The 13,322-nt window shown below is 50.5% G+C and overlaps 1 protein-coding gene across 3 annotated transcripts in view; it reads right to left on the minus strand.

Annotated features, from left to right (window-relative positions):
• The window catches only part of FLNB (filamin B), an 82,598-nt gene extending 71,333 nt beyond the window's left edge, over positions 1–11,265 (minus strand). For 2 of the 3 annotated variants that reach the window (XM_067303727.1, XM_067303726.1), the window contains exon 1: positions 10,884–11,265. In XM_067303727.1, coding sequence (XP_067159828.1) covers positions 10,884–11,265 — 382 coding nt within the window. The remainder of the gene's footprint in view (positions 1–10,883) is intronic. The other variant, XM_067303728.1, reaches the window with a different exon arrangement.
• Between the last annotated feature and the right edge of the window lie 2,057 nt (positions 11,266–13,322).

The following is a 13,322-nucleotide window of genomic DNA, read 5'->3' on the forward strand; positions in this document are numbered from 1 at the left end:
GCTAGCCTATATCAACAGGAGTCTTTCACCAGTATTAGCTGTACTGGATTTGTGGTAAGACTTCTCTTCTCTTTGACCACCCATACTTGATGCAACTGTTCAGCTGTCTAGCATGTACCCATATCCTCTACTGCTAAGACCAAAGACTCAAAGGTGCTTCAGACACTAGACACTGTACGCTTGTACAGGTATGCAGGGCCACATATCCATACCACAAAACTCATGTAGAAACACCAGCTGCTGGGAGTTTCCACATCTAGCACCATGTTAGTTTTCATCAACTGTAAACTTCATTCTCGCATATAAGCTCAACTTCGTGTCTATAAAGAAGGGAACATCCTTCCTCTGCACCCCTTTGGGGAGAACAGAGGCTCCAAGTCCCCAAAGGAGCAGAAAGACATTTCTCTGCCCACTTCAGCCAACAGAGTTTTTGAGCAAGATTCACCACACCCCATTTTGCCCATTTCATGGAGACATGCAGCTTAGGAACAAAGTAATTTTTAACTATTTTGCACAGGAATCTCCAAAGAGCAGTTTTTAAGAGGTCCTTAGCTGGTCAAAGGCAACAAGTCTACTGCCAGTAAGCTTAGGGCTGTTATGGTTGCAGTCTGCACATGCACACTGGAAGGGGGAACCATTCACGAGTCAAGAGCATTAAGACTCCACTGCTACAGAGGGCATCTACAGGACAGTCTAAGAGCCCCAAGGTCTCTGTCCTGAAATCTGACAGCCACGATGTCCAGCGCTGCTGAGCTTGGGCTGTGGCACTGGAAGTTACCACTTTTTCAAGTGTCCCCACATTCTTCTCCTAGCAGTCACCACCCTTATTTTTCTATATAGTTATATTTTTCCCACAAGCCTAAGAGTTACCAAAAGGAAACAGCTTCAGTTGTCTCTGGAGGATTATTCTATTTGACTTCTAATCAGATCATTGATTCTGTGCAAGCAGTTACATAAGCTATCAGATATTTGCATGCAGCCACAGTGGTGTTAATCAACAGCCAGAACGAAGCTGAAACAATGCGATCGGCATCCTAAGTCTTCCCACAGTTGGTATGTTAAATCTGTTCGGATACCAACTCTTCCCCCACAGGGGAATTTGGTAACAAGCCACGTGACAAGCAAATGACAACCGATCAGAGAACCACTGCTAGTAACAACAACTGCAGCAAGCAGCAGCTCTGCAGAAGCAGCCAGGTGTCTGAGCAAGCTGGTCCAAATCAGCTCAGAAGCCACAATTCACAAAAGCTTCTGTTCTTAAAATCCGACAGTGATCTTGTTTCTAGTCCTTACACTGAAGCACCTTTTCCCGTGTTTGTGGAATAACTCAGACAAACGCAAACAAGATCAGTTGATTCAGTGCTCAGAAATGCTCGTGCTTTGGATTATCTGGAGAGCAGTGAGCAGAATTATTCAGAGCCTTGCAAAGAGAAGGAAACCTTGCTGAAATTCACTATCTAGCTATCAATATGAAGTAACATTTGATAACTTGTGCTGTCAAGACAACAGTTTGACACCAGCTTGTTTAGCAAGCCAGTGTTCTCTATTCTGTAGTGGGGATCAAAGGAAGTCAGATTAATCCAAGATACGTGTCTCACACCATGGCAGATACAAGTTTTTTGTCATACTGCCAGTTCCCAACCAGCAAGACAAAGTCAAACCATAGGGCCCTACGCAGTACCCGTTAGCTTGGGCTTTTCAATAGTGCAGACTAAGCATAGAGAAGGACCTACTATTAGCAGAGAGGGAGTGCAAGTACTCATGACAAATGCAGGACATGCACAGAGCTAAAGGTCAAGCCCAAGATGTACTTCCGCCTGTTTTAGCTGTGAGACCTAAACTATCTCCCAGAACTGACTTACTGGTATGCTCCTTTTAGAAGTTCAGTAAAATTGTACTGCATCTGTGCCGCAAAATTGATGCAAGAAAAAGGGGGTGTGAAACAGTTAAACATACCAATTACAAGAAGGACTAGTTATTGTGAGTTAGTATCTGGTCAAGGGGAACAGCACATTGCCTCCTCTGCTTAGGTGAACCTGAAGGTTATTCATCACAGACATCTGCTCAGAGCACACGAATTTGCTATCACAGCTCCATGCATCGTGCTTTCTGCTGCATGGCTCAAAAGCAGTCACTTCAAAAGCATGTTTACATAACACAGTTCAGGAGCTGCCACCTACGGCTCCTTTTAGGCCCACCAGCCCTGACAGTGCCCTTTAGCATAAGCTTAGAAATACATACACATGCGTTCTGTCTCCTCACAAGAGTAGCCATAGACTAATCAAAACCAGTAGGCAGCCACCAAAGCGCTCCGGTTAGTCTGCAACGGCAGCGGGTGTTGCAGTACAATACCGCAAGCTAGAGCCAAGCAGGACCATCTGGTACAAGAAAGCACACCACCAGCACCTTCAGGTTTGGCAATTTCATGGCACAGACTTACTAGCAACACCTGCACAGGGCATGGGGACCGGCTTTTCAGAAAGCAGCATTTAACAGCTCTGACGGCAGCTCGTCTCGGAGGCCAGAGCAGTCGGTTTGAAGCGCCCTCCAGATTTCAGCGCAAGTGGGTGGAAACGCACCAGCCGCAAGCTAGCAGGAAGGGTGGCCTCACCGCTTTCGGTTATTGCTCTGCTGCAAAGCAGCAACGCGGAGGGCCTGCGGCCAGTGTCGCAAATGATTCCACCCCACCCAGGCTTGCAGAGGACAGCGAACCTCCCAAACTGCGCGACAAGACCAGAGAGCCGCCGACAGCCTCCAGCCCATTGCCGCAGCGCGGCACCCACCCTGTTCACGCGCCGCCCGGCACTGCCGCCCACGAGGGTATGCCTCAGCGGCACCGGGACGCGGGTCTGTCGCAAGCCTTGCCCAGTCTTGGCTTGTCGTTCCCAAGAGGCGTATCCTCGAGTACGGTTTCAGTGGATTCTTGCATTGACTCGGCTCACACTAACGGAGGGCGTGAGAGGAAGTGGTTATGACAATAATTCACCCACAGCATAAACTGTTCTCACCGATTTTACCGCAGTCTCAAAGGTCTAGGACAGCTACATCCGTTATTTTGCAATACCACAGCTACAGCCGTCTCCGGCACACCTATATCGTTTGCTTGCTGCTGAGCAAGATTTCTACTTCCAAAAGCACGTTACCAAAATGAGCATTAACTGTCAGAGCTGCTCCAAGACTCCCATTGCCAAAGCTATCCCCTTTCTCCATGGGCTGTGTTCCTTCCCCTTGCAGGGCAGGCGGCCCTCCCAGCAGGCAGGCTGGTTTTGGGGTGGCAATCTGTCTGCACCCGCCTTCCCTCAGAGACGACCCAGCTTTGGGGAGAGCTGTGGCTGCCATGGAGCCCTGCTAGCTCATACTAGAGTAACTCAGTGCTCTGAAGAGCAAACGCATCACGATTTACAGAGGGCCCTGAAGCTGCAGCCCATGATGCCATGCCCTTAGAGCCCACAGCCTTTTTTGAGCTATTACTGAGTACCGTTGGCAGGGTCGTTCATGCCACCGGCCACTGCTATTAGCAGAACTAATCTGCCCCTTCATAAGGAAGATCGCTGCCCTGATACTCAAAGTAATACCACCAACAACTTCTCAGGCTGATCACAAAAAACTGCTATATTTCACTGACCCAGAGAAAGTTACCCTGAAATATGAGCAGAGTTTATGCTTTAGAGTGATTAGAGATTTAGTCTTCCCTAAATATTAATTCCTTCCAATCAGATTAGCTGTCTGCTTGTGTAAATTGCGAGAAGCAGAAGATCACCATTACCTAACAAACTTGGAGGAAATCTCATTAACAGCTAGACCATGCAGCCATATGAATATCACCATTCCTCTCAGACGGTTTATTAAAAAGCCATGACTGCTTTGTTCCAAGGGCAGTATCAGCAGGAGGTCCAAATAACCCCAATCCATCACGCCAGCGGAGACAGGACTCACTGCTCCAGCCTCTGCCCCCTCCCAGGTGGTTTTAAGGCAGGAGAATGTTTGGTGCATTATTCAGCAAAGAGGATGTCATGCAAGACAATCCAGGCTTCCTCAGGAACTTGGGTAAAGCTGTGTTTGGCCGTTGTTTAAAGTGGCTTAGCTTGTTTACACACACACACTTTCTCTTCTTGCAAGGGTTGTATTAGTGCTGGAACATACTAGCTGGGTGAAAACAAGATATTGCCTATATCTTACTGTGACATTAGACTCCCAAGTGCTTAGAGCAGAATACCATTTACACCAGAAATCACAATCTAGCAACCACAATCTTTGGTCGCACCCAGAGCCCAAAGCAGATCCATTCTTCACTCTGATGTGCCAGATGTTATGCAGACACCTGCGGAACTCAAGGCTAGTTGCAGGAAGGGACAGAAAGCTTCAGTCTTGTCCACAGACAAGTCAGACACATCAGTGCTGCAGTCCAGAGGACCATCTGGTTATGACAGTGTACAGTCTCTGCAAGGCTTTCAAGTACAGGATCTCAGACTTGCCTTATCGGTCACCTGTGTCTTCCCTATTAGGTAGTACTGGTCTTTCCTTATTAGAAACAAACAGGCAAAAGGAGCATGAGCTACATTTTTGCCTTGTAGAGGGGAAAAAAAAAAATTGTGCCAAGTCCCCAGAGGCAAGGCCTATGAAAAAAACCTGTACTTGAGCTTCATCGCATTAATCCAAATCAACAGGCTGAGCTTGCTTAGCCCATTCAAGAGAACCTCAAATTTCAGTTGACTCAACTCTGAACCCAAGGTCAAGTACCTTGGAAGAGAAAGGTCAGCTCAGCGTGCCTCACCCACCCTTCTCATAGCAGATGTCTGGGTAAGTACCCACTGCTATCAGACAGGCACTAACTAACAACAGCTATCGATAAAAATATAGAAGCAGATAGTGCAGGTTTCACATACAGTTTGTTTTCTTTTTTTAAATGAAAACTGCTGTTTCTATTACCCTAAATACAGCAGGAAAAGACATATGTCTGTTTCCCTACCTTTAGCATGAATTCAGCTTGCAAATAAAACAGCTTTGTGAGCAGTGCCATACAGCGAAAGCTGCAAAGAAAGACAGAGCTTAGATCTCTAAAGGATGGGCAGTGCTTTCCCTTAGCCTTTTCACATAGATCTTGTTTTGGCTTCTTCCCCCACAAGTTAACACTCATTTACACAGCATTTCCTTCCTCCAGCACAAGACATGCTTGGAATATCTTATTCTCTTTGTCCTGCCAAGTCCAAACAGTTTGCAGCAACACATCCTCATGTAGTTCTACCTACCACGTGTCCATCACTACTTCGGTGCATCTGGTCAGAGATAACTCCCCTTCCCCACTGGGGCAGACTTTGGGAAGAGGGAGCGTAGCACTATCAGTATGGACAGAGGAAGAACACGGAGGATCTTGCAGGAACTTAGAGGTCTACCTACAGAAAGTCTTGCTAACTCATGAGGAACCAAGAACGAAAGACTTGATGATCTTTAAGCCATAACCACTGGGACAGGCTCTTCAAGCACACTGGTACCAGGCTCTAACAGAGCCAAACCCTGGGTCATCAAGGGTTGCAGCTTAATTTCATTGTTGTAAACAGTTACAGACCAGGTCCACGATCCCCTAAAGGCACATCAGGTGGTAAAGGAAGAAGGGTACGTGCACACAGGTGCGCCTGACGCTTGTGGCTGAGACCTGGGCAAGCGTTACCCAGCAGTGGAGGTCTGCTCGCACAAGCTTTGCCTGCAACATACCATTTCTCTTTGGTGCGCTTGTTTAGTGTTTATTAGTGGTCTGAATTTAGCAGGCCCTTGTTCAGATCCCAAACTAGCAGCACAAAATCTATTTCTGAATGGCAGAGAGAAAACAGAATTCCTCTAAAGCTTCAGGGATTCAGAGATCATTGTTTTACTTTCCATCGCTTGCAGCAGACACCAAACAATACTGGGAATGCATAAGCATGGCCACACACAAGGCTAACCACATTCTTAGATTACAATTGTAGGCTAGGAAAATAGTTATCCTGACCCATTTAGATTTAAACATCCCATGTAAGTCAATACAGCACATAGCATTAGAATATGGAGCAGTTAAGACTTCAGTCCTTCTTGAATAGCTGGTATAGTTTTCAGTGCCTTAAATAAAAAGCTGTTTAGCACATTAGTCTAACCGGTCCCAAGTAATTTCACTGAGGGTTTGATCAGTTTACAAGTTTCCACTCAGATGTAAAGGAATGCAAGAACAGTCCACCTAAGCTACCTTAAGGTTTTCTGTAACTTGGAGCAAGTGTCCTGTGCAAAGCCATTTTCCCTTGGAGAGCAAGAGTCAAGCTATTGAAACAGAAGGTCCTGGGCAGATCAACTGCTTTTAGAAACTGAAGCCTCATCCAGGCTCCAGTAGTGAGGCCCATTGTCAGTCTATCAAAAATAATTCTAGAGGGGAAGTATTAAGTGTCACGTTTCCAAGAAGCAGAAACCTGTTTCCAAGACGCACTGGATATTTTCCAGAAAACAGCCTCCAGGGAAGTCACAGGTAAGTAGTAGACAGAATGCAAGTGTATCTTGACTACCTCCTTATGATGTGTTAATAGCACCTGGAGGGGGACAGAGAGACCCTAGGTGAACACAGGTTGAAAATACATTTGTTTGTTTGTTTTCAAGCAACTAGCTCTAGGTATTACAGGATAATACATTTACCAAGTTTTAGAGGAGGCAAATTTCCCCTAGAAATTCAAAGTTTGCTTTGTCAGCCTGTGGTGTTTTATCAACCTAGGGATCACAGTTGTTTCCCAACCGTTTTCCTGAAATGAGATTTCAAAGCAGTACTCAGACAAAGGACTCTCAGGTCAAGCTACTTTCACCTTTAGAGCGTGGTTGAGGTCTGCAGACTGATGCAGAAAGTCTGCACTACAGAGCATAGCGCATGCACCAAGTACTCGGTCATTAACCAAAAACCCATTTGATAAACAGGTTAAGATGGGCAGGCTAGGTCAGAAAGATGTCCCTTCCAGAAGCACTCACTCCTACAGCTAGGAAGCACTGACACCACTGAGACCCTCACAAGGCAAGTTCTGTACTTATACCAGTAGACCATTATTATAAGCCCATATACTCCCCACCCATTTTCCACTGGCACAGCTCCGCTCCCTCCAAGCACTGCAGTGGGACTCATGACAATCACAAAAACAAAACCTAGAGCCAAATGCAAAACTACACCTGATGCTGACATCAGATCAGTGCCACAGGAGCAGGCAGCAGCACCAGCACATGACCCTTGGCTGCTTCTTCCCACCTATTCACTTGCATCAGCACTCAACATCCTGCAGCTGCACAGCAAGTCAAATTAGCTCACTAATCTAGCGAAAGCACAGCCCAAAGAGAAACCACACGTTTTTTTTCAGTTTGATCAATCTGACTGCTGCAGTCCAGGATTGCAGCTCCACCAAACAAACAAGCCAACTGCTCTGTGCTCATCATGGTAGCAATATGGGGCTGCAGGGCGCGCAACGGCCACGAGAACAGCGCAAAGAGGCACCCAACTGCACCCAAGCAGTGTGCATCAGACCTGTCTTCTATAAGGTCCAGAGCAGCTTATCAGGTCAGTCAAAAAGCTATCTGTCAGCCTTCAGACACTGAAGTCTTGTTCCTAAGCCCAATCAGTTGGCTTCTACCGCTTGATAACAGGGTTTCTGGGAGCCAGGCGAGCGCCAAGCCCAGCCTCAGTCATCTCTCAGCAATTTGCTGTAGCTCTTCCTAAAGCATGATGCAGCTCCCATACAATGTAATCTCCAGAGTCAATCTGATCCTAAGGCCAAGAGCAAACTCCTTATACTCCACATTCCTAGCTTCCTACTCCTCAGCGTTTGTCACACTACAGGCCACACTCAGCACCCAGGAATCTGCAATTATCTTCAGTCTAGCAGGCGGGGGGGTTGGGGACCGGGACGCTAGACTTAAGTCGTTAACACTTCACTAGCATAGCAGCTACCTCATACACCAAGCAGAAGATGCCTTCATGTTCAAGGCATTGCCTTAACAGCTTTCTCGGAGCTTTCCGTTTTGCCTTTGAAGAGTTGCCCAAAATACACAGATCGAGCATTACACCTACTTTATAGTAGATCAGTCCAACCATGCAGTTACATATTCGCACTGAAGTGAAGACACATCATGGCAGGAAGAAAAGCATCTTAAAACTACTAACAGACTGTCTGAGCAGTTACTAAATAAGGGGTAACAGCAGCAAGACAGGTTAGACTATTAACTGTGTATCAAAAAAAAAAAAAGCTTTGTGTTTGACCAAAATCTTATCTCTGTATAGGCAGATTTATTTTAAATGGACAATAATTGAATGCCAAAAGGCTTACTACTGAAAATGCTAAAGAGTATGGGTTGCGGTACAGCAGCAGTAGCTAAGCCAGAATACAGGTATTCTATAAAAATCCTGGAAATTAAGTTTAACTGGAACATGTACTGTATCTGTTTAACAGTGATTTGATGGTGTTATTAATGCTAGAAATTAAACAGTCACAGCTGCCAGGTTTTCCTGACTAATTCAACTCAGAACCATGCAAGCTGGCCCTAAAGAACAACATTACCATGAAAGCTCTCCATCTAAAAGCCTTTAATTAGGCATAGTTCTAGACCCTGTTATGGCCTAGCTTTTGTACAGCAACACGAAAGAAGAGACCAAAAAAAGAAGAAAAAGAAAAAAAAAAAACACACTCAAGTTCTTCAGAACATACAACTGCAGGGGAAAAAAAAAAAATACGTTCCTATGGGCAGGTACCATTTTACTGACTAACCTATGCCTGCAAAAGAGAGCACAAGTTTTGGCCCATTTAGCCAAGTGGAACTCCTCCGTAAGGTTTACTTTGAATGTCTTTTTTGGAAAGTGAGTTCAGGATGTTTTTTCAGGAGTGGCTCAGCTTGTTCGTATAGCAGGACTCCTATGCTACCGCTTGGCTCCTGTTCTGGCGGCATAGCACAGATCGAGCTATAAACACTCCTTAGTACCGAGGTGGGAATAGGGTAAAGGCACCAGCAGCCACAGTAATTTCATTTTCTGCAGCTTCAGCTTTAAGTTGCGTTTATAACAGCCAATACAATGCAAGTAATCCGCAATGCAAGTAATTCGCAAAACAGACAAGTCTTCAACAGTTACACCTACTCTGCAGCTAAACCCGATCCTGTAATACCCCTGCACTGCTGCTACAGCGTTTCTGGAAAGGAAGTCACTGGAAACCAGACCTGACCAGGCTAATGTCGGTCTCCCAAACCGGTATCCCTCGGGAAGTCGCAAAGACAAATAGGAAGGCAGCTGTAGCAGCAAGGTTTTCCTAAGGCAAACAATACAGTAGGAGGGAAGCGCCTGCCCCCTCTTAGCACTGCTATTGGTAACAAGCTTTTCCAACAGCTGTAGCATAAGGGTAAGTTCAAAACATTGCAGCCTTGACAGTCGGCAGAAGAAAGCTTAACTGAAGAGGTAGGCAGCTGCAATTTAAAACACCCACTGTGTAAAGAAAATGCACCTCTGAGCAAAGAGCCAGCACCAGTTTTGTTCCCAGAGGGAAGCATGTGAGCTGTTTTCTCCTGTGGGAGCAGCCAGGCAGTCAGGTCCCAATGGTCCTCACTTTAAGTGCATCTTCTACGCCTTGGCAGCGAGGAAGCTCAGGGTGCCCACCCCGAGCCACCAGTCTCTAGAGAGGACTTCTGGCTACGAGAACACATGCCAAAGTTTCTATTTTCTCACTATTGTAGCTAATGCCTCTGAAGGGAAACAACTTTCACCTTGGTCAAGAGTTTTAGACAATTGAGCAGAACTACACTTACCCAAATTCAGCTGTGTAATTCACTGAGGCCAGAGTCATCAGGCTACAGTAATTTGAATTATCTGGCAGAGAACTAAGTTCTTGCAAAGGCATTCAAATACCTTCCCAGGCATCTCTAAAGCATTCAAATTACTGCTTTACAGATTTTGTTCTGGCCACACCTGAGCTATTCCCGAGAAATGGTCACCGCATGCATTCCTGAGGGATCATTTGCAGTTCGACTTGCATGCCACCAGCCGCTTTCCTGAACTGACTGACAGGCACCTAGCAATTGCACCCACCCATGCGTTGCAGACCGCCACGCACAGCACCAGCAAGGCCACGGCATCAGCTCGAGCCACCTATCTCTACGAGATAGCAGTGGTCCTTGCACTTGTTCTACCCACGACCTTCACACTGCAGAAAGGTGAAGGAGAAAGCGCTGCGCTGTTTAAACGCAGCACATAAGCTGCAACTGCACTTAAACACGCATCCACGCTCGCCTGACCGCTGGCATCATCTGCTGGGCTCTGACGAGCAAGAGCAGCCTCCTAACGCTGCTCCACCAGCTGCGGTAGCCGTGTATCTCTAACACCTGGACTGACGACAGCTTCGGCCTCAGCACCATATCGGAGACCGGCTGTGACACATGTTGATGCTAGCAGTGTTGGAGTTTATGTTACTCGGCTCGACTGTTTTCAGGAGATGGTGTTTAGGGAAACCGTGTCTGTGCAGAGACAGAAAACACTTTGGTGTTGTGCTTCTTTGTGTGGGCAAGTTATCTGAAAGCAAAGCCTCACCTAAAAAAATAATAATGATAATAAACAATAAGGAGAACAAGGGGTTTAATCCTCTCAGCTGGCTTTGCAGCAACAACCCCACGGCACACGCTGAGCACACAGCTATTAAGCAACACTTTGCTAAGCCTCAAATACCTGCTCTTTCCGAGAGCAGGAAGAAAAAGAAAAAAGAAAAAAAAAAAAGCAGAAATCCCTCCGTTTTGCACACTGCCACCTCCGCCGCTCACACCCGCTTCCACGTTACGGGGAGGGGGGCAAAGGTCCGCCTAAAGCAAAACTAAGTAAGTTACGCGACAGCCTCTCCCCCCGCGGCACTCACCGATGGAGACGAGCTTGATGCTCTCCCGCTCCAGGAACTCGAGGGCCACCGAGACGTTCTCCAGCTGCATCTGGCGGAAGGTGGGCCGCTGGTGGTACTTGCGGTACATGCGCTTCTGGCTGAGCACCTCGAGCAGCGCGATGAGGCGCAGCCCGTCGCTGAGGTCGTGCTGCAGGTTGCCGATGCGCTTGTTGACGCAGCGCAGGTGCTCGTTGCACCAGCGGGTGAAGGTGTTCTGCTGGATGCGCTTCCAGGGCGCGTCCTCCGCCAGGTCCTTCTCGGTGGCCGGCATCTCGCCGTCGGGCTCCGCCGCGCCGGGGCCGCCGCTGCCGCCGCCGTGCCGCGCTCTGCGCCCGCCCTGGCCCCGCGCCTGCGTGCTCATGGCCCGGCCCGGCCCCGCTCCGCCTCCGCCTCCGCCGCGCCGCCTCCGCTCCGCCCCGCCCGCCCGCTCGCTGCTGCGGAGAGAGCGCGCCCGTCAGCGACCGGCACGGACACCGCCGCGCTGCTGCTGCTGCTGCCGCACCGCTGCCGCTGCCGCCGCCACCCGCCTCTGCGCGGGCCCCGCGCCGCCGCCGCCCGCTTTATCCGCCGGGAGGGGCCGCCCCGCCCTCGCTGTATCGCTAATCCCGGCCCGCAGCGCCGAGCCCCGGCCCGAGCCCCCCCCGCCCCGCCGCCGCCGCGCCCTGCTCTGCTCTGCCCACGGGCACGGGGCCGCGCCCGGCCCGAGCCCGCTGCGCGCACACGGGGCTGCCCTGCGCCGCGGCGGGGGCAGGAGCGCCGCCCCCCCGCACCGGCGTGCAAGCTCCAGTGCAGCCCCCCCCATTGCACCCATGTGAGAGCAGGAGTGCAGCCCCCCCCATTGCACCCATGTGAGAGCCGGAGTGCAGCCCCCCCCATTGCACCCATGTGAGAGCCGGAGTGCAGCCCCCCCCATTGCACCCATGTGAGAGCAGGAGTGCAGCCCCCCCCATTGCACCCATGTGAGAGCAGGAGTGCAGCCCCCCCCATTGCACCCATGTGAGAGCCGGAGTGCAGCCTCCCCCATTGCACCCGTGCATGAGCAGAAGTGCCGCCCCCCTGCACCGGCGTGCAAGCTCCAGTGCAGCCCCCCCCCATTGCACCCATGTGAGAGCAGGAGTGCAGCCCCCCCATTGCACCCGTGCGGGAGCAGGAGTGCTGCCCCCTGCACCAGCATGCAAGCTCCAGTGCAGCCCCCCATTGCACCCATGTGAGAGGAGGAGTGCAGCCCCCCCCCATTGCACCTGTGCGGGAGCAGGAGTGCTGCCCCCTGCACCAGCGTGCAAGCTCCAGTGCAGCCCCCCATTGCACCCATGTGAGAGCAGGAGTGCAGCCCCCCCCCCATTGCACCTGTGCGGGAGCAGGAGTACCACCCCCCAGCACCAGCATGCAAGCTCCAGTGCAGCCCCCCCACATTGCACCCGTGCGGGAGCAGGAGTGCAGCCCCCCATGCAACAGTGCACAAACACAAGTGCAACCCCCAGTGCATCAGTGCATGAGCAGGAGTGCTGCCCCCAGTGTGCAAACACAATTGCACCCCCCCCCATTGCAGCAGCATGTGAGCAGGAGTGCAGCCCCCAGTGCAACAGCGTGCAAACACGAGCGCAACCGCCAGTGTACCAGCGCGTGAGCAGGAGTGCAGCCCCTAGGGCACCAGTGCGCAAACATGAAGGCAGCCCCCAGTGCACCACCATGTGAGCAGGAGTGCAGCCCCCAGTGCACCAGTGCACGAGCAGGAGTGCAGCCCCCTGTGCAACAGTGTGCAAACACGAGTGCAACCCCCCAGTGCACCAGCGCACGAGCAGGAGTACAACTTGCATTGCACCAGTGCACAACCTTGAGTGCGACCCAAATTGCACTAGCGCACAGCCACAAGTGCAACCCAGACTGCACTGGTGGGCGACCGGGGCAGCGCAGCCCCCCTCACCTAGCAAAGGCACCGGCACTAGCCCGCTGCCGGTGGGGGCGGATGGAGCCGCGGCCTGCGCAGCGGCCGGCAGACCCCGGTCTCACAGGAGGGGGGGTCCGTCCCTACATGCCTGCGAAACACTGCAGCCTTCGGGAGCGCTGTGCACAGTACAGCGCCCGCCGGGAGGGCGGCTGTGCGAGACGGAGCACAAGCGGCCTCCTGGCTGCAAAGCGACAGCGCGCGCTGTGCGGATATACTGGGTGTTATCAACCCGTTAAGGAGCATACAAACTTCAAAAAGCGACCATATAAGGCTTGAACGCTTGCGGTTTTCTCTCCTTTTTTTTTTTTTCCACTTTCCTGCCTGATTTCCTGGCGTGCCACTCCCTGCCACCATGCGAGCCGGTGACTTGCTGCTGACTCATTTGATGACAGCAGAAAGCCAACAGCACTAGCCCACCCGCAGCCACCGTGCTCCCGCTGCGCGCCGTCCGAGGAGACGTCGCCTGAGCG

The sequence above is a fragment of the Apteryx mantelli genome, chromosome 12, assembly GCF_036417845.1.
Source record: "Apteryx mantelli isolate bAptMan1 chromosome 12, bAptMan1.hap1, whole genome shotgun sequence".
In the NCBI taxonomy this organism is placed as follows: Eukaryota; Metazoa; Chordata; class Aves; order Apterygiformes; family Apterygidae; genus Apteryx; species Apteryx mantelli.